Here is a 19,802-nt window from a genome sequence, read left to right as displayed (position 1 = left end):
CGATAAATGTTGTGTGATTTCTGACTGTCCACCAAATGGCCATTCTCCTGACTCTCTCCCTCTCCTCAGGCCTTCCTGTTCCTTGAGACACAACAATATTGAAATTAAGCCAATTAATAACCCTACAGTGGCCTCTAAGTGTTCACATGAAAGGAAGAGTCACACATTTTTCACTGTAAATCAAAAGTTAGAAATGATGAAGCTTAGTGAGGAAGACATGTCAAAAGCCAAGTAAGGCCGAAAGTGAGGTCTTCTGCACCAAACAGCCAAGTTGTGAATGCACAGGGAAAGTTCTTGAAGGAAGTTAAAAGTGACATGAGTGATAAGACAGGAAAACAGTGTTATTGCCCAAAAGGAGAAAGTTTGAGTGGTCTGGATAGATCAAATCAGCCACAATATTCCCTTAAGATAAAGCCTAATCCAGAGCAAGGCCCTAACTCTTCAATTCTATGAAGGCTGAGGAAGCTGCAGAAGAAAAGTTTGAAGCCAGCAGAGGTTGGCTCATGAGGTTTAAAGAAAGAAGCTGTCTCTGTAACATAAAAGTGCAGGATGAAGCAAGGGCTAATATAGAAGATGTAGCTAATTATCCACAAGATCTATGTAAGGTCACTGATGAAGGTGGCTACACTAAACAACAGATTTCCAGTGCAGATGAAACAGCCCTGTATTGGAAGAAGATGTCCATCTAGAACTTTGATGGCGAGAGAGGAAAATTCAGTGCCTGGCTTCCAGGCTTCAAAGGACAGGCTGACTCTTGTTAGGGAGTAGTGTAGCTGGCGATGTTAAATTAAGGCAATGCTCATCTACCATTCTGAAAATCCTAGAATTTGCTAAAGGTACCCTGCCTGTGCTCTGTAAATGGAACAGAAAACCTGGATGACAGCACATCTGTTTACAGCATGGTTTACTGAATGTTTTAAACCCATTGTTGAGACCTACTGCTCAGAAAAAAAAATATTTATTTCAAAATATTACTGCTCATTGACAATGCATCTAGTCACGCAAGAGCTCCAATAGAAAAGCAGTCACCAGGTGCAGTGGCTCATGCCTGTAATTCCAGCGCTTTGGAAGGCTGAGACAGGCGGATCCCTTGAGCTCAGAAATTTGAGACCAGCCTGGGCAACATGGCAAAACCCTGTCTCTACAAAAAATTAGCCAGTGTGGTGGCACACGCCTGTGGTCCCAGCTACTCAGGAAGCAGAGGTGGGAGAATCGCTTGAATCTGGGAGGCGGAGGTTGCACTGGGCCGAGATCGCTGTCTGTACTCCAGCCTGACTGACAGAACTGAACTCCCATCTTCAAAAAAAACCAAAATGTCAAGGAGTCAAGTTGAATGATGAAAAAAGAAATGTCAAGGAGATTTATTTTTTTCATGCTAGTATTCATTCTGCAGCCCATGGATCAAGGAGTCAATTTTACTTTTAACTTAGTATTTAAGAAATACATTTCATAAAGTTATAGCCACAATAAGGTAGTGATTCCTGTGATGGATCTGGGCAAAATAAATTGAAAACCTTCTGGAAAGGATTCTCTTCTAGATGCCATTAATGGCATTCATAATTCATAGGAGGAGATCAAAATAGCAACATTACTGGAGTTTGGAAGAAATAGATTCCAATTCTCAAGGATGATTTTGAGGAGTTCAAGACTTCAGTGGAGGAATTATGCAGATATGGTGAAAATAGCAAAACCCTAGAATTAGAAGTGGAGCCTTGAAGATGTGACTTAATTGCTGCAATCACATAATAAAACTTGAAGGGATGAGGGGTTGCTTCTTATGAATGAGCAAAGAAAGTTGTCAAACAGTATCACATGCTACAGAGAAATCTTTCTTGAAGAGTCAATGCAGCAAACTTCATTATTGTCCTCTTTTTTACCACAGCCACTCAACCTTCAGCAGCCACCACCCTATTCAGTCACCAGCCATTAACATCCAGGCAAAACCCTCAACCAGCAAAAAGATTACCACTTGCTGAAGGTTCACATGATTGTTAGCAATTTTTAGTAATAAGGTATTTTTAAGTTTATGGCATTTTTTAGACATAATGTTGTTGTATAGTAGGCTTCAGTGTAGTGTGAACAACTTTTATATGCACTGGGAAATAAGTTTGTGGTTTGCTTTACTGTGACATTTGCTTTGTTGAGTTGGTCTGGAACTGAGCCTGGCATACCTCCAAGGTGTGTCTGTACAGTGCCTTCATTGAAGACACTAAATAAATGGTTATTGTTGCTATACTCAATGAAATTCAGTCTCATTAATTTTTCTGCATATAAAGAATTTAATGTCTCTCAATGTAAATTCTTTTTTATAATTTCAAACATGCATAATCTGTATTTTAATTAGAAAAATTCAACTATTTGACTTATTTTTTATACTAAGTAATTCTTTTATGCATAAACAGCAACAAGACCTCTGGTTCAGGATGTTAAAATACACATCTGTATTCCCTCCTCCTCAAAATCCCATTAAAGTGACAGAAAAATAGATATAATAAATCCATCAAAGCAGTGAAAGAAGAAAAGTATGCCATCAGGAGATGAGAAATTTTCATACCTTAAAATGAGAAAGCAGATGAAACTGGATTGATAGAAATGCCTGAATACAGAAAGTATAGCCTCCAAAGTAGTAATAAGAGAGATCAGCTACCAAGATGAGAAGTGTTCTTGTGAATGAAGCCCAGGTGAGCAGGCAGAAGTATAAAATTACACAGCCAGGTAATTAAATTAAAAGACTACTTAAGGAATAGTTTGGCTAGGCATTGTTTTTCCTCTTACAGGAGTAGTTGTGAAAATGAAATACTCCAGTTCACAAAGGCATGAAATCTTTAAGTACTAAGAGTGAAGGAGAGATACCAAGGACAGGTATTGAGATAGGAAAGAAAGTAGGGTTAAAAGTAATTCCAAAATTTCATTATTAGCCCAGATTTTTTTTTAAGGAAGCCCCACTCTACTTAAAATATACTGAAGTATCCACCAACCAAAGTAAAACCTTCCTTTGGTTGCCCTGTACATTCTCTTCCAATTCCCCATCCAAGCACTCTAAAGGGTGACCTGCTTGCAGACATGCGCACATTGAGCTCTGTCATTCAAGAGAGTCTGAGTTCAAGACCAGCCTGGGTAACATGGCAAAACCCCACCTCTAGAAAATAAAAAATTAGCCAGGTGTGGTGGTGCATGCCTGTGGTCCCAGCTACTTGGGAGGCTGAGGTGGGAAGATTGCTTGAGCTCTGGAGGTGGAGGTTGCAGTGAGCCGTGATTGTGCCGCTGTCCTCCAGCCTGAATGACAGAGCAAAACCCTACCTCAAAAAAAAAAAAAAGTTTAATGTTATAAAATTAAAAGATGAAATAGAAGAAAACTTAGTTAACTTGATAAGAGTATCAAAAAACTATAGTAAACACCATCCCTAACAGTGAAATGTCATAAATATTTCTTTTAAAGTCAGAATCAGGCCAGGCATGGTGGCTCACACCTGTAATCCCAGCACTTTGGGAGGCCGAGGTGGGCGAATCACGAGGTCAGGAGATTGAGACCATTCTGGCTAATACGGTGAAACCCCATCTCTACTAAAAATACAAAAAGTTAGCTGGGTATGGTGGCATGCGCCTGTAGTCCCAGCTATCCAGGAGGCTGAGGCAGGAGAATCACTTGAACCTGGGAGGTGGAGGACAGAAGTTGCATTCAGCTGAGATGACGCCACTGCACTCCAGCCTGGGTGACAGAGCTAGACTCTGTCTCAAAATAATAATAATAAAATAATAAAGTCAGGATCAAGGGAAGGAAGCATGCTAAACACCTGTGCCAGCCACCCAACAGCATTCTGGATTCTAACAGTACCAGAAGGCAAGGAAAAGAAGTGAGAGATAAAGGCCGGGCATGGTGGCTCATGCTTGTAATCCCAGCACTTTGGGAGGCCGAGGCAGGCATATCACTTGAGTCTAGGAGTTCAAGACCAGCCTGAGCAACATGTTGAAATGCTGTCTCTGCTAAAAAAAAAACAAAAAATTAGCCAGGCATGGTGGTGTGCACCTGTAGTCCCAGCTACTTGGAAGGCTGAGGTGGGAGGGTCACCTAAGCCTGAGAAGTCCAGCCTGGGTGACATAGTGAAACTGTCTGAAAACAAAAAATGATAGATAAAAATGTTGTAAAATAATTTAATAAAACTTGATATTCTCATAAATGAGGTTATCTACTACCACTGAAAAAACTGTTTGAACTGGTAAGGTGACTAGAAACAACATAAACATTTGTAAAACAACTTTCCTAGATATGACAGTGGCCAGTTAGAAAAGTAATGGAAAAATATGAGCTAATTCACTAGAACACAAACATGAAATGTCTAGAAGTAAACATAACATCAAGTATATAATACCTACATGAATAAAACTATAATACTTTACTGAAGGACATAATTTACTGATGGATTCAGTCTTGTAAAGGTATCAGTTCTAACCAAATTAGTCAGGGTAGTCTAATTTAAAAATACAAGAAAAAAAAGCAAACCAAATACCTGGTGACTAAATAATACAAATCATAATTAGCTGCTTTAAAATTGATAGAGAAGATACATGAGAATAATCAAGAAAAATTTGAAAAAGAAAAGTATGAGACCAGGTGCTGTGGCTCACGCCTGTAATCCCAGCACTTTGGGAGGCCGAGGCGGGCAGATCACTTAAGGTCAGGAATTCAAAACCAGCCTGGCCAACATGGTAAAACCCCCCATCTCTACTACACATACAAAAATTAGCTGGGCCTGGTGGTGGGCACCTGTAATCCCAGGTATTCGGGAGGCTGAGGCACAAGAATCGCTTTAACCCAGGAGGCGGAGGTTGCGCTGAGCCGAGATCATGCCACTGTACTCCAGCCTGGGCTTCAGACCGAAATTCTGTCTTTGAAAAAAAAAGATAAGAGACTGCGCTCTAAAATACCAAAACGAACAAAACTAATGCTAAAACTATAAAACAGTTTGCTAATCAATGCAAAACAGATAAATGGACTAGTGGAATGGAGAAAAGTCCAGAAATAAAACTGTCTATGTACATAGAAGTTTGGGGTATGAAAAAATAGCATTTAACATCAGTGGGAAATGAGACTATTAAGTAAATGTGTTGGTACACTTAGCTATCCACTTGAGGAAAAGATTCCTGCCCTTTACTGAACAACAACAACAAAAATAATCCTAGATGGATTAGATATTTAAGTGCAAAATTTTAAAAAGATTTTTTTTCTCGTTTAGGAGGGGAGAAATACTTCATTAGCAAGATACAGACCTTGGAACCCATAAAGGATGAAAATATTTTACTACATAAAAATGTTAAAGCCCGGCCAGGCATGGCGGCTCAGGCCTGTAATCCCAGTACTTTGGGAGGCCAAGGCAGGTGGATCACTTGAGGTCGGAAGTGAAGACTAGCCTGGCCAGCATGGCGAAACCCTGTCTCTACCAACAGTACAAAAATTAGCCAGGCACGGTGGCACGCACCTGTAATGCCAGCCACTGGGAGCACTCCTCCCAGACAGGAGGATTGCTTGAGCCTGGGAGACAGAGGCTGCAGTGAGCTGAGATTGCCCACTGTACTCCAGCCTGGACAGCAGAGTGGACCCTGTCTCAAAAAAAAAACTTTTACCCTATATGATTAAAAATAACAATGTGCACACACATGACTAGAAAAGTAGGTTGTATTACCTGAGTGGTAGAATTACAGGTATTAAATTTTTTTCATATAAAAATCTACAGCTACCAAATTTTCTCATGTATTTTTAATATAACCAGAAAAAAATTAACTTTTTAACTTCAGTGTTCTCAAAAATGAAAAGTAGAAATATAGATATCTTTGAAACCTGGGTTATTGTGGAAAAGAATAAAACGTAATTCTAGTGGTTTCATATTTGGGTGATACCTTGTCAGAGAGGAAAATTATCAATAAATGGAGATTAAAAGTCAACAAGGTTTACCTTACTAACTAGTATATACTTCACTGTAACCAAAAAATGATTTCTTAAAAATTGAACTGCAGCACATTTGTCCAAATGAGCATGCCTTTATAAAATCGGTTGTTTTTTTCTCTAGATGTTGTAATATTAGTTCAGCTGATCATCTGGGTAGTTAGGTGATAAGTATTTTTTCTGCCTTAGAAGTGACTTTTTAATTAACTACCTTTAAATGTATGAGAAATTAAGCTTATAATTATGTCCTTAGGATCAAAGTTCTGATCGTACCAGTCTTTCTTCAGTGGGAGCCCAGGATTCTGAATCTACCTCTTTAACAGATGAAGATGTCTGCCATGAGTTGGACGGAGCTACCTCCTCTCAAGAGACCAGTGCTACTTCAGGGACTAAGAGAATTGATCTCAGCCGAATAAGCCTGGAAAGTTCTGCATCCTTGGAAGGTTTGTCCAAACAGTTCTGTCATGCTGCATTTGATTTGTAGTTTCATTTGAATTGTGACACTTTCACTTTTTTTATGATTTAGTGTTGTTTTTTAATTTTGTAAACAATTTGTATAGTTCCAAAGTCGAAACAATAAAACCAAGGCGCTTTCACAAAAGTGTAACTTTCATCCCCACTCCCACATCTTGTTTTCTCCCTATCCGTAGAAACAACCATTTTTATTCATTTTTGGTTTATCCTTCCATTGTTGCTTTTTTAAAAATATAGGTATAGGTATATATATATATATATATATTTTTTTTTTCTTATTACTTCCCTGTCTTCTTACTCAAAGGTAACATACTGTCAATACTTTCCTACCCCTTGCTTTTGTCACTTAATATACTCTGAAGATCATTCCATATCATCACATAGCAATGTCCCCCATTCATTTTTTCAGCTATATAGTACAAAATTATAGTTATACATCATGTGTGGATGTATCATAATTTATTGTAGCCATTTCCCTATTAATGGACATTAAGTTTCCAGTTTTTCTAATGCTATAATGCATATATGTTATATTTTTACCAGTGTGTCTTTGGAAGATACTTCAGAATTCTTCCTTGAAGTGATATTGCCAAGTTCCCTTCCTCAGGCTATTTTGCATTCCCACTGCCAGTATATGAGAATACCTATTTCCCCACAGCCTTGTCAACAAAATACGTTGGCACACTTGGATTTTTACCATCTGATAGGTGAGGAATGTATTTCAGTTTAGTTTTCATTTCTATTTCTCTTATAAATGAAGTTGAGAATCTGTTTAAGGACCATTTGCATTTCTTTTTCTGTGGACTGTCCTTTGCCTACATTTTAATTGTTGGTCCTTTTTTAAATGTTTTTAGTAGCTTTTTTATATTAGGGAGTTAATCCTTTGTTGCTTATGTAAGTTGCAAGTAGTTTATCTAAGTTTGTTTTTTTGGGTTTTTTTTTTTTTTTTTTTTTTTTTTGCCATATGTAAGTTTTAAATTGTATGTCATCAAATGTATCAGTCTTTCCCCTTATTGCTTCTGGATTGTGAGTTGATAGAAAGGTTTTTCTTTCCTTAAGATGTAAAAGAATCCACCAGTGTTTTCTTCTGATACTTAACCTGGTTTCCTTCTTAATATTTTCTGGGGCCTGCAGACTTTTTCTGTAAAGCATTATGTAGTAAATATTTTAGGTTTTGCAGGCCACATACACCTCTGTCACATATTCTTTTTTGGTTTTTTTCTTTAACAACTTTTTTAAATGTAAAAGACACTCTTAGCTCAGGGCCATACAAATATGGATTTTACCTCTGATTTAGATATTTGATCCATATGAAAGTTATCCTGGTTAATGGCATGAAGAATGGATGTAATAGAATATTTGTTTTTCACTTGTATCTTTGCTCTTTTAAAAAGCTTTTATTATGGAAATTTTCAAACATACGCAAAAGTATAAAGAATAGCATAATGAACCCCCATGTATCCATCACCCAACTTCAATAATTATCAACAAATAACCAATCTTAATCTGTTCCTCTTTCTCCTCTGCTGCCAACATTTTCTCCTTCTTCAATGAGTTATTTCAAGCAAATCTCAGACAATGTGTAATTTTATTCATAAACACTTCAGTATGTATCTCTAAAGTAAAAGACTTTTATGTTATCTATAACATAATGTGTCCTTTTTTTTTTTTTTAAAGATAGGGTCTCACTCTGTTGCTCAGGCTGGAGTGCAGTGGCACAGTCATGGCTTACTGCAACTGTTATCTCCCATGCTCAAGCCTCAGCATCCCAAGTAGCTGGGACTACAGGCGTGCACCAGCACACCCAGCTATTTTTTTGTAGAGACGGGATCTCACTATGTTGCACAGGCTGGTCTCAAATTCCTGGGCTCAAGTTATCCTCCCACATTGGCCTCCCAAAGTGCTGGGATTACAGGCGTGAGCCACCACACTCAGCTATCCTTTTATGAATGTAAATACATTTCACAAGTTCAGCACACCTGAGTAACCAGCGCTCAGCTCAAGAAACAACACTCATAGCATCTAGAACCCTCTCTCATGCCCATGTCTAGTCACTTCTTTCTTTACAGGTAAACATTAACTTCTAACACCATAGATTAACTTGGCTAGTTTTGAACATTTTATGGGCTCATATAGGATGTCTCTTTTATGAAGTGTTTTGTTTTTTGAAAACATAATCATAATACCATCATACTTTTAGGTGATATTTATCATATATGTCAAATATTTGGTTTCAAATTTTCATGGTTATAAAGCTCATTTTATGGAGGTTTTGTTCACATTGGGATCCATACAGGGTCAGCACTTGCATTTGGCTGATATGTCTATTAAGTCTTTTTTGTCTTTACTCCCCTTCCTTTCCTTCTTTTTTCCCCCCTTGCTGTATATTTATGAAGAAATTAGGTGATTAGGCCCACTCCCTTCTTTTTTAACATACAAGAACAGTTCATTGTCTAAGCAAATACCACTAAACTTACAGCCTGATTCATGTTTATTAAAATGAATATTCTATACTGTAGATTAGTTAGATACAAAAGGTAGGCTGCTCAAATAAATGATTGTATTAGTCAAGGCTAATAGAAGGTTTTGGGAAGCAATTTTGAACTAACTGTAGCAGAGGGATTACAGAAGGTTTGGGAAGAAGCATCAAGGGAAGAATTGCATTTACCACCAGTGCTAAGCATCTTAAAGGACAGCGTGAGATTTCAGCTTGCTGTCTGCCTCTCTAGGCTGTCTCTACATGGTAGGGAGTAGGACCAGTGGTAGTTCTTGACCTTTTGGGTTTTTTTCTTCCTTGTTATTTATTTGCTGAAGCAATCAAGTCTTTAGTTTGGATCATGCTGATTGCATCCCAGTGGTGGTGTTTACCATGTTTTCCCATCCCCTTTTATTTCTTGTGGACTTGTAGTTTACACCATTAATTTTTTTGACCTTTGTTTATGATTTATTTTGAGACAATCTCACTCTATCACTCAGGCTGGAGTGCAGTGGCGCAGTTGTAGCTCACTGCAGCTTCCACCTCCTGGGATCAGGTGATCCTCACACCTCAGCTTCCCAGGTAGCTGGGACTACAGGCACACAGTAACATACCTGGCTACTTTTTTTGTATTTTTTGAAGACATGGGGTTTTCACCATGTTGCCCAGGCTGGTCTCAAACTCCTGATCCACCTGCCTCAGCCTCACAAAGTGCTGGGATTATAGGCGTGGGCCACCATGCCTGGCCTTTTGATCTTTATCTTTATAAAAATACCAGTCCTCGGCTGGGCACGGTGGCACACACCTGTAATCCCAGCACTTTGGGAGGCCGAGGTGGGCAGATCATAAGGTCAAGAGATCGAGACCATCCTGGCCAATATGGTGAAACCCCATCTCTACTAAAAATACAAAAAATTAGCTGGGTGTGGTGGCGTGCACCTGTAGTCCCAGCTACTTGGGAGGCTGAGGCAGGAGAATCGCTTGAACCCAGGAGGCGGAGGTTGCAGTGAGCCAAGATCACGCCACTGCAGTCCAGCCTGGTAACAGTGAGATTCTGTCTCAAAAAAAAAAAAAAAAAAAAAAAAATTCATAAAATGTAGAAATGACAGAGAAAAAATTGTGTTGAGAGGATATAACATAGATTACCTCCAGTTTTACTGACAAGATACAATCACTGTCGACAACTGATTTGACCACAAAACTTCCCTTACTTTTTCATTGTTATTGTTTTAATATTTACTAATATCCTATTGTTCTTAAGAATACAATTGGGAATTATTCTCTAGTATTTAAGAGCAAAGAGCAAGATTCACCTTTTTTTTTTTTTTTTTTTTTTTTTTTGGAGTCAGGATCTCATTCTGCTGCTCACACTCTCGTTGTAACCTCAAATTTCTGGACTCAAGCAATCTTCCTACCTCAATCTCCCAAGTAGCTGTGAATATAAGCACACACCACCACCTCCAGTTAGTTCTTTATTTTTATTTTTTGTAGGGACAAGGTCTCACTATGTTGCCAAGGCTGGTCTCAAATTCCTGGCCTGAAGCAATCCTCCCACTTTAGCCTCCCAGTGCACTGGAATTACACAGGCATGAGCCACCATGTTCAGCTATTCTAGTTCTTAAAAGACCCTTACAAGGAGAGAATTGCCACTAAGTCTTTTCATGATTTGAAATAAAAATGAGCTATTTTATACTTTTTAGACCTTGGAACTAAATACTTTCCTGTATGTTAAACATGAAAAAATAGAAACAGCACAATAGTAATTACTAATGACTAGAATGCTTTGTATTCTGTACACGGAGTGCTTAATAAGTCAGTGATGAGTGAACACACCTCAGATGTGGGGATGAGCAGAATTAGAGCACATTTCCTTAGGTTTGTGCTCAAAAGTTCATGCCTTGAAAAAATCTTGTTCATTTTTTGTTTTTCCTAATTACTTTTAATATTTTTACTAGAATAGGTTAACGTTTTATCCGAGAACTTATGGAAATGAAAGATTCTTACATCTTTTCTCATTAATTTTAATGGTTTCTGTTCTTTGTTTTTCACTAATGAACAGGATCCCTGTCGAAGTTTGCCTTACCTGGGAAATCAGAAGTGACATCTTCCTTCACCGCGAGTAATACAAATATCTTCCAGAACTATGCAATGGAGGTACACTTTTGTGCAAAAGAGAATCTTCATATACTGCTTTATAAAGTTCACATTTCTTAAGTATTGGTGATCCCAGGTAGAGTAATAGAAGCTAAATACATAGGCTGGGTGCAGTGGCTCACACCTGTAATCCCAGCACTTTGGGAGGCCAACATGGGTGCATCACCTGGGGTCAGGAGTTCAACGCCAGCCTGGACAATATGGTGAAACCACGTCTCTACTAAAAATACAAAAATTACCCAGGCATGGTGGTGCGTGCCTGTAATTCCAGCTACTCAGGAGGCTGAGGCAGGAGAATTACTTAAACCTGGGAGGCAGAGATTGCAGTGAGCTGAGATCGTGTCACTGCGCCCCAGCCTGGGCGACAGAGCAAGACTCCCATCTCAAAAAAAAAGAAAAAATAATAAGTTAAATATGTAGCACCTGAAATTTCAGAATGTGAATTGCATCTGAGTAAAGTTAAAATTTGGCTTTTGGATATCCAGTATTTCAGATTATTGAAGTCATACTAATTTATTTCTATTAGGACAGATCTATGCTTACTTTAAGTTTTATCAACCTACAGATGCATTTTAATTTTCAGTGTTAGTATTTGGATTTTTTTCATGAATGTTCTCTTTGAGTGTTTATTTCACATAATAACACAATCAGTTTTGCTATGCAAGCATACTTTTTTGGTGAATATACAGGGAGTAGTTTTGGCATTGTGTTGTCAACTTCTTCCACCATGTTTTTCATTCTTTGTGTCAAGTTTGATGTAGATCTCTGCTGGGTATGTGTTTATATCCCACATTCTTACAATGAAAAAGTTAAACTTTTTCACTTTAAAACTTCCCTATTTTTTCTGTAAAAATTGCTTCCAAATACATTTGCGAGTATGGTTGCTATTTTATGTTAATTTGCATAAATCTGGAAAATAAATTTGCATACAGCCAAAACATAGATGATGAACACTAACTTTACAAAGCTTCTGGAGGCTTTGAAAATTTCTATATTTTATTAACATAATGACAGCATTTATAGTCATCTATAGCAATGCTTATTAAACTGTCTTTGTAAAAGACCAGGGTTGTTTTCATTTTGTTTAATTTCTAATCTGTCATAGCTAATGTTCTTAGAAAATACATTGATTACACACTTAGATGTTACTGCAATATCACAGTACTTTAAAAAGTTTATAGGCCAGGCGCGGTGGCTCAAGCCTGTTATCCCAGCACTTTGGGAGGCCGAGACGGGCGGATCACGAGGTCAGGAGATCGAGACCACCCTGGCTAACACGGTGAAACCCCGTCTCTACTTAAAAAAAAAGATACAAAAAACTAGCCGGGCGAGGTGGCGGGCGCCTATAGTCCCAACTACTCGGGAGGCTGAGGCAGGAGAATGGCGTAAACCCGGGAGGCGGAGCTTGCAGTGAGCTGAGATCTGGTCACTGCACTCCAGTCTGGGCGACAGAGTGAGACTCCGTCTCAAAAAAAAAAAAAAAAAAAAAAAAAAGTTTATAAATCCTCCTCTCAATTTCTTATTTATCTCATCACAATCCGGTAAGTGTTTGTAGACCAGCACTGGTCTAGCAACCATGCTTTGAGTAACACTGATTTGTAATATGTAATTACAAATGCCTGTTTGGGGTATTAACAAATTAGTGATTGAGTTTACTTTTCCATTAATAAAACCACAGCAAATTTTACTCTGATTTGTAATGAAAAAAATCCTCACTTAAAAGCAAAAAAAGCCTCCCTTTCAGGCAAAAATTCTAGGATAGATTTAGCGGAAATAAAGACGATTATAGTATATAATACCCTGATGTAATCGAGTGTTTGTGTATAGCATCTGAATCCTTCTGAGTTTTGATTTTCCAATGGATTTATGACTTGAAATGGTTTTTAATTCATAATCTGAATTAACCAGCTTTCTTTATAAAGTGCTGTCTTCTCCCATAGGTTCTCATCTCAAGTTGCTCTCGGTGTAGAACTTGTGATTGTCTTGTCCATGATGAGGAAATCATGGCTGGCTGGACAGCAGATGATTCAAATCTCAATACTACATGCCCATTCTGTGGCAATATCTTCTTACCCTTTCTGAATATAGAAATAAGAGATTTAAGACGACCTGGAAGGTAATGATATTTTTTTTCCTTCATGTTTAAGGATCATGTTCCCTATAATATCTCTTTTCTCAAAAAGTTCCTTTGATTCACATTACAGATACTTTCTAAAGTCAAGCCCATCAACAGAAAATATCCACTTTCCATCCTCCATTTCAAGTCAGATGAGGCAGTCTTGCATTTCAACATCAGCCTCTGGTCTTGACACATCTGCTGTCTCTGTTCAAGGGAATTTTGATCTAAATAGGTAATTATGATTATGTGGAACTATATTTTGACAACATATATTTACACATATTTTAGAAGTATGACAGAAAAATTAGTTGACCATTTCCAGGTTTAAATTTCTATGAATAATAGATTCCTAATCTTAAATTCTTACTCTTAAAACAGTGTTAAAATTCTCTAATCACATAAATGTTTAAATATGTAGTTATATATTATGCTTTATTAATCTCCAGAGTTTAAGCTGTATGTATATATGATAATGTTTACTAGTATTTTAAAGTAAAAAAAATACGTAGAACACTTGAAGTTTATAATGACCATCATTTTCTTGTCTCTGTCTCTTTAGGAATTAAGTCAATACTACTACTTTTTAATATTTTCTACCTAGGAATATTTAATAATCTAGAACACATTTGGAGCTGATATAGGAGCTGTGAAATTGAACTAAAATTTATATAGTAAGCCTAATATAAGTAAATCTACACTTAAAACTGATGCAGAAATCAATTCCATTTTGCATAAGTGCCAAATAAGCCATATATAGCCGGACAGATAAAGCCATATTGGTAGCTGCATGTGCCAAAAAATGCCTGTATAGTACTGGCAGGCTAATGTGACCTGTTTGATCTTGATTACTTAAGCAGTAAAACCAAAAATCTGTTTGTGCACCTTCTTTCATCATAGATCTATTGTAGCCCTTATCTTTTTCTTCTTCTGGTTTATGACTCCTGAAGGAATATGTGCCTATTTTCTCTGCTTTCTATCCCCATGGTCTAGTGTGCTTTCTGCTGTATAGAAGTCTACTAAAGGCTTTGAATAAATAAATGAATCTTAAATACTTAAAGTTGACTTGATAAAAAAGGAAATTTATCATGACTATACTACTTAAAAATATATCCTATTTCCCAGCTGAAGCCTGAATAGCATTTCCTTTCATTCATGTTGCCATGTCTAGCTCTGATTCTTTTTTTTTTTTTTTTTTTTTTTTTGAGACAGAGTCTCACCCTGTTACCCAGACTGGAGTACAGTGGTGCAATCTTGGCTCACTGCAACCTCTGCCTCCCAGGTTTAAATAATGTTTCTGCCTTGGCCTCCCAAGTAGCTGGGATTACAGGCACCCGCTATCACACCTGGCTAATTTTTCTATTTTTAGTAGAGACAGCGTTTCACCATGTTGGCCAAGCCGCTCTCAAACTCCTGAGCTCAGGCAATCCACCCACCTCAGCCTCCCAAAGTGCTGGCATTACAGGCGTGAGCCACCTCATCCGACTGTCTAGCTCTGATTCTAAACAGAAGAACAGGGCCGGGTGTGGTAGCCCACCCTTGTAATCCCAGCACTTTGGGAGGCTGAGGTGGGCAGATGGCTTGAGCCCAGGAGTTCAAGACCAGCTTGGACAACATGGCGAAACCCCATCTCTACTAAAAATACAAAAATTAGCCAGGCATGGTGGCATGCGCTTATAGTCCCAGCCACTCGGGAGGCTGAGGTGGGAGGATCACTTGAGCCCAGGAGACAGAGGTTGCAGTTAGCCAAGATCACACCACTGCAGTCCAGCCTGGGTGACAGAGCAAGACCCTGTCTAAAAAAAGAGAGAGAGAGAGAGAACATGATCCTTGTCGACGAAGTAAAGTAAATCTAGACACTGATATGCTTTTTTCTTTTTTCAATGCCCAAGCAAATCTAAACTGCAGGAAAATTTTTGTGCCCGAAGTATTCAGATCCCTGCTAATAGATCAAAAACAGCTATGTCAAAATGTCCGATATTTCCAATGGCCAGGAGTATTAGTACTTCTGGCCCCTTGGATAAGGAAGATACTGGAAGACAGAAGCTCATTTCTACAGGCAGCCTGCCAGCTACTTTACAAGGAGCTACAGTATGTATTTTGTTGTATTTTTATTTGGAAATTGATCACTTACATATGATTTTGTTCCCCTTGTCCTAAGTAGTCTTATTAGCTTTATTATTGCCAAGAAGAGTCTCTTATCCAATGATACAATTATATTACTTTTCTACTCATATGGGAATCATTGAATTTTTTAATGGCTTAGTATTATTTTGCATTTGCCATTTATGGTTTTTATTTATTCAACAGGATTCTTTAGGTTTAGAATGGCAGCTTCCAAGTCCCGATCCTGTCACTGTTCCATATCTTAGTCCTTTAGTGGTATGGAAGGAACTTGAAAGCTTATTGGAAAATGAAGGTGATCATGCAATAACGGTGGCAGACTTTGTGGACCATCATCCAATTGTTTTTTGGAACCTCGTATGGTATTTCAGACGTCTTGACTTGCCGAGTAACTTACCTGGATTGATTCTTTCTTCTGAGCACTGTAACAAGTATTCAAAGGTATGAGACTAAAAATTAAAAGGCAATGAATGCTTCTGTCACCACTGTAATGTTTGCATATTCCTAATGATTAAAAAGTAAGGTTTGTTTTTATGCTGAATTTCTTTTATTTTATTTTTTGAGACGGAGTCTCTTTTTCACCAGGCTGGAGGGCAGTGGCACTATCTCGGCTCACTGCAACCTCCAGCTCCAGGATTCAAGCAATTCTTCTGCCTCAGCCTCCCAAGTAGCTGGGATTTACAGGCACGCGCCACCATGCCCAGCTAATTTTTGTATTTTTAGTAGAGACGGGGTTTCACCATGTTGGCCAGGATGGTCTCAATCTCTTGACCTCATGATCCACCTACCTCGGCTTCCCAAAGTGTTGGGATTACAGCCGTGAGCCACCACGCCCAGCCTATGCTAAATATTTTTAATAGCCATCTGGATCATTAGATAAATAGAATTGTTTTAGTTGCATTTACAAATAATATTTTCTTCTTACAGGCTGGCAATAAGAGTTTTTTGTTTTTGTTTTTGTTTTTGTTTGCCTTCTAAAATTTACATTAAACGTACTTGAATTTTTGCTATTGCTTCAAGAATAAACTGGAACTGACTCTTAGAAGGCAGATTTGTGAGTTAAGCCCATTTGCATCTTGTATTTCCTTCAAAACAGGCTTTTTTTTTTTTTTTTTGACACAAGGTGTCGCCCCATCACCCAGACTGGAGTGCAGTGGTGTGGTCATGGCTCACTGTGACCTCTAACCCCTGGGCTCAAGTGACCCTTGTTTGTCAGCCTCCCAAAGTGCTGGGGTTATAGGCAGGAGCCACTGTGTCCAGCCCAAGCCTAACACTTTTTTAGGAGGATATCTGTACAGCAGTCCCTCCTTATTCACAGTTTTCCTTTCTGAGGTTTCAGTTACCCATGGTAACTGTGGTCTCAAAATATTAAATGGAAACTTTCAGAAAGAAACACTTCATAAGTTTTAAATTGCATGCTGTTCTGAGTAGCATGATGAAATCTGGTGCTGTCCCATCTGGGATGTGAATCATCCCTTTGTTCAGTGTATCCACGCTGTGTATGCCACCTGCCTGTTAATCATTGAGTAGCCATCTCTGTTAGCAGATCGACTGTGATGGTATCACAGCGCTTGTGTTCATGTAACTCCTATTTTACTTAATGGCCCCAAAGCACAAAGCAGTGATGCTGGCATATTGTTTTAATTGTTCTATTTTATTATTATTTATTGTTTATTTCTTATTGTGCCTCATTTATAAATTAAATGTAAGTATAAATATCATAAGTATGTATGTATAGGGAAATACAGTATATATAGGGTTCAGTACTATCTGCAGTTATAGGTATCCATTGGGGGTCTTGGAATATAGCCCCTGAGGATAAAGGGGGACTGTTGAAATTCATATTGCAATCATGTGCTACCACTCTTGTCATTCCTTTACCCTGATGTTTTTGTTTAACATTTAGGCAATTTGTTCGTTATATGTTCATTTGTATTTTTGGTATGTTGTTTTATAAAAGTGCCTTTACTTTTTCATATACTGCCACTGCCACTAAATGGTCAGGAACCTTGCCTTCTCTCTTCTTGTGCTGCATGCCTATGATTGTGCATGTGCTTTGGATTTTCACTACCTCATAATGAGTGACAAAGATGTGAACTCAGTGTTATCTGGGCCAGGGTTTTGGATGATATAGAATGAGATTCCTGGATTTATCTTTCTGTGACTTTCAATCGTGAGCAAGAGGAGCAAGATGAGTTCTTCTTGGTACCTTTCTCACTGATCTCAAGTACTTTGTTATATCTGATCTTTAGAGATCATTAGCTTTTCCACACAGCCCATCTTCCTGTAGTAGATATGAAATGTATGTAAATCAGTCTTTTTCTGTTCTGTTTTCTCTCTCGCACACATACATTGTAAAAAATATAAGAATTTTATAAAATACTTATAAAAAATTATCATGGAAGGATCATTAATGAGTGTTTATTGTATAACACAGATTCCCCGCCACTGTATGTCTGAAGATAGCAAATATGTTTTAATACAAATGTTGTGGGACAATATGAAGTTACATCAGGATCCAGGACAGCCCTTGTACATTCTCTGGAATGCACACAGTAAGTGCCATCATAGAATGCTGAGTTTGTTCATATGAGAGTAATCTCTACTTGCTTTAAATAGCCTAAACCAATGTATAACTGACTTTTATATTACTGTACTACTTTTTGTCTTACAGGTCAAAATCGTACTCTTTTGTTTGAGAGTGAGTGTTTGATTTTTTTAGTGCTACCTTCTATGGAGGTCTAAGGGTTTTTTCTTTGGTTTGGTTTGGTTTTTTGAGGGGTGCTGTGTATGTGCTGGAGGGGTTGGTTGTGTTTTGCAGAATTCAGCTTTCAGCACATTGCTCATCCCAATTTCTTCTTTTTACTTATGTTTTGTTTGTTTCCATCCCAGGCTGCTAATTTAGAATTTGCATCAGAGGCTGTATTAAGGGAAACAGTATTTTTAGTTATTGTCTATTTAAGACCACAGAAAGCTTTAGACCTTTTTTTTGTCATTATTTGTCTTATTTTTTGCTTTCTTCATTCTTGGATTCCTATTTATCTATTGCCCTTAATTTATTTTTAGTGCTTTGTAACTTAATATCTGTCAGTTGCTGCTTAATTTCTTTCTCCTTTCTACACAGAACATTTTCCTTCATCTGTTGTTTTGTTCTTTTACAGCCCAAAAATATCCAATGGTCCATTTATTGCAAAAAAGTGATAACTCATTTAACCAGGAACTGTTGAAAAGTATGGTAAAAAGCATTAAAATGAATGATGTCTATGGACCAATGAGTCAGATTTTAGAGACACTGAATAAGTGTCCACATTTTAAAAGACAGAGGTAAGTCCTTCTCTTAGACAAATATATTGTTCTCCTAGGCAGATTCGTATTGTTTGCTTAGTAATTTGTTAGAATATCTCATGCTTACAATAGCATTAAAATTTTCATAGGGAACATATGGACTATATGGATACTAATATTTTCTCCATGACTTTTTCTCCCTAGGAGTTTATACAGAGAAATACTGTTTCTCTCACTTGTGGCACTAGGAAGAGAAAACATTGATATAGGTAATTTAGCTTTATATATAATATGTAGTATTTATATATCATGGAATAGTTTTCAGAGTATTTTTATATTAGTAGTTGTACTTTATTAGTAATATTAAATCTGTAATTATATTAAGGTAGATTAGTTGTTGCTAAGGACCAAGAGGTGGGGTGAATGGGGAGTGACTGCTAACTGGTATAAGGTTTCTTTTTGGTGAGATGAAAATGTTCTGGAATTAGGCAATGGTGATAGTTGTACAATCTTGTGAATATACCAAAAAAACATTAAATTGTACACTTTAAGTTAGTGAATTGTATGGTATATGGGTTATATTTCAATTTTTAAAAGTTAATCTGGGCCGGGCGTGGTGGCTCACGCCTGTAATCCCAGCACTTTGGGAGGCCGAGACGGGCGGATCACGAGGTCAGGAGATCGAGACCATCCTGACTAACACGGTGAAACCCCGTCTCTACTAAAAATACAAAAATTAGCCGGGCGCGGTGGCGGGCGCCTGTAGTCCCAGCTACTCGGGAGGCTGAGGCAGGAGAATGGCGGGAACCCGGGAAGGCGGAGCTTGCAGTGAGTGGAGATCGTGCCACTGCACTCCAGTCTGGGCGACAGAGCGAGACTCCGTCTCAAAAAAAAAAAAAAAAAAAAAGTTAATCTGACAAGAAAAGGACTAGTCAGGAAAAATTATTTAACTGAAAGGGGCCGGGTGCGGTGGCTCATGCCTGTAATCCCAGCACTTTGAGAGGCCAAGGTGGGTGGATTGCTTGAGCCCAGGAATTTGAGACCAGCCTGGGCAATATGGTGAAACCCCATCTCTACAAAAAAAAGAAAAAAAGTTAGCCAGATGTGGTGGCACATGTCTGTAGTCCCAGCTACTTGGGAGGGTGAGGTGAGAGTATCATTTGAGCCTGGGCAGTCGAGGCTGCATAAGCCATGATGGTGCCGCTGCATGCCAGCTTGGGCTGTAGAGCAAG

General features: G+C 38.2%; 1 protein-coding gene across 8 annotated transcripts in view; it reads left to right on the top strand.

The window, feature by feature from the left end:
- Positions 1–19,802, top strand: part of DENND4A (DENN domain containing 4A) — a 131,875-nt gene that overhangs the window by 107,544 nt on the left and 4,529 nt on the right. For 6 of the 8 annotated variants that reach the window (XM_065548069.2, XM_065548068.2, XM_015452965.4 and 3 more), the window contains 10 exons: positions 6,195–6,384; positions 10,951–11,045; positions 12,986–13,161; positions 13,250–13,396; positions 15,054–15,252; positions 15,472–15,726; positions 17,723–17,840; positions 17,960–17,986; positions 18,447–18,609; positions 18,775–18,839. In XM_065548069.2, coding sequence (XP_065404141.1) covers positions 6,195–6,384; positions 10,951–11,045; positions 12,986–13,161; positions 13,250–13,396; positions 15,054–15,252; positions 15,472–15,726; positions 17,723–17,840; positions 17,960–17,986; positions 18,447–18,609; positions 18,775–18,839 — 1,435 coding nt within the window. The remainder of the gene's footprint in view (positions 1–6,194; positions 6,385–10,950; positions 11,046–12,985; positions 13,162–13,249; positions 13,397–15,053; positions 15,253–15,471; positions 15,727–17,722; positions 17,841–17,959; positions 17,987–18,446; positions 18,610–18,774; positions 18,840–19,802) is intronic. The other 2 variants (XM_005559835.4, XM_073996076.1) reach the window with 1 other exon arrangement.

This window comes from Macaca fascicularis, chromosome 7, assembly GCF_037993035.2.
Source record: "Macaca fascicularis isolate 582-1 chromosome 7, T2T-MFA8v1.1".
Lineage (NCBI taxonomy): Eukaryota > Metazoa > Chordata > Mammalia > Primates > Cercopithecidae > Macaca > Macaca fascicularis.
This window is presented reverse-complemented; position numbering and strand designations above follow the sequence as displayed.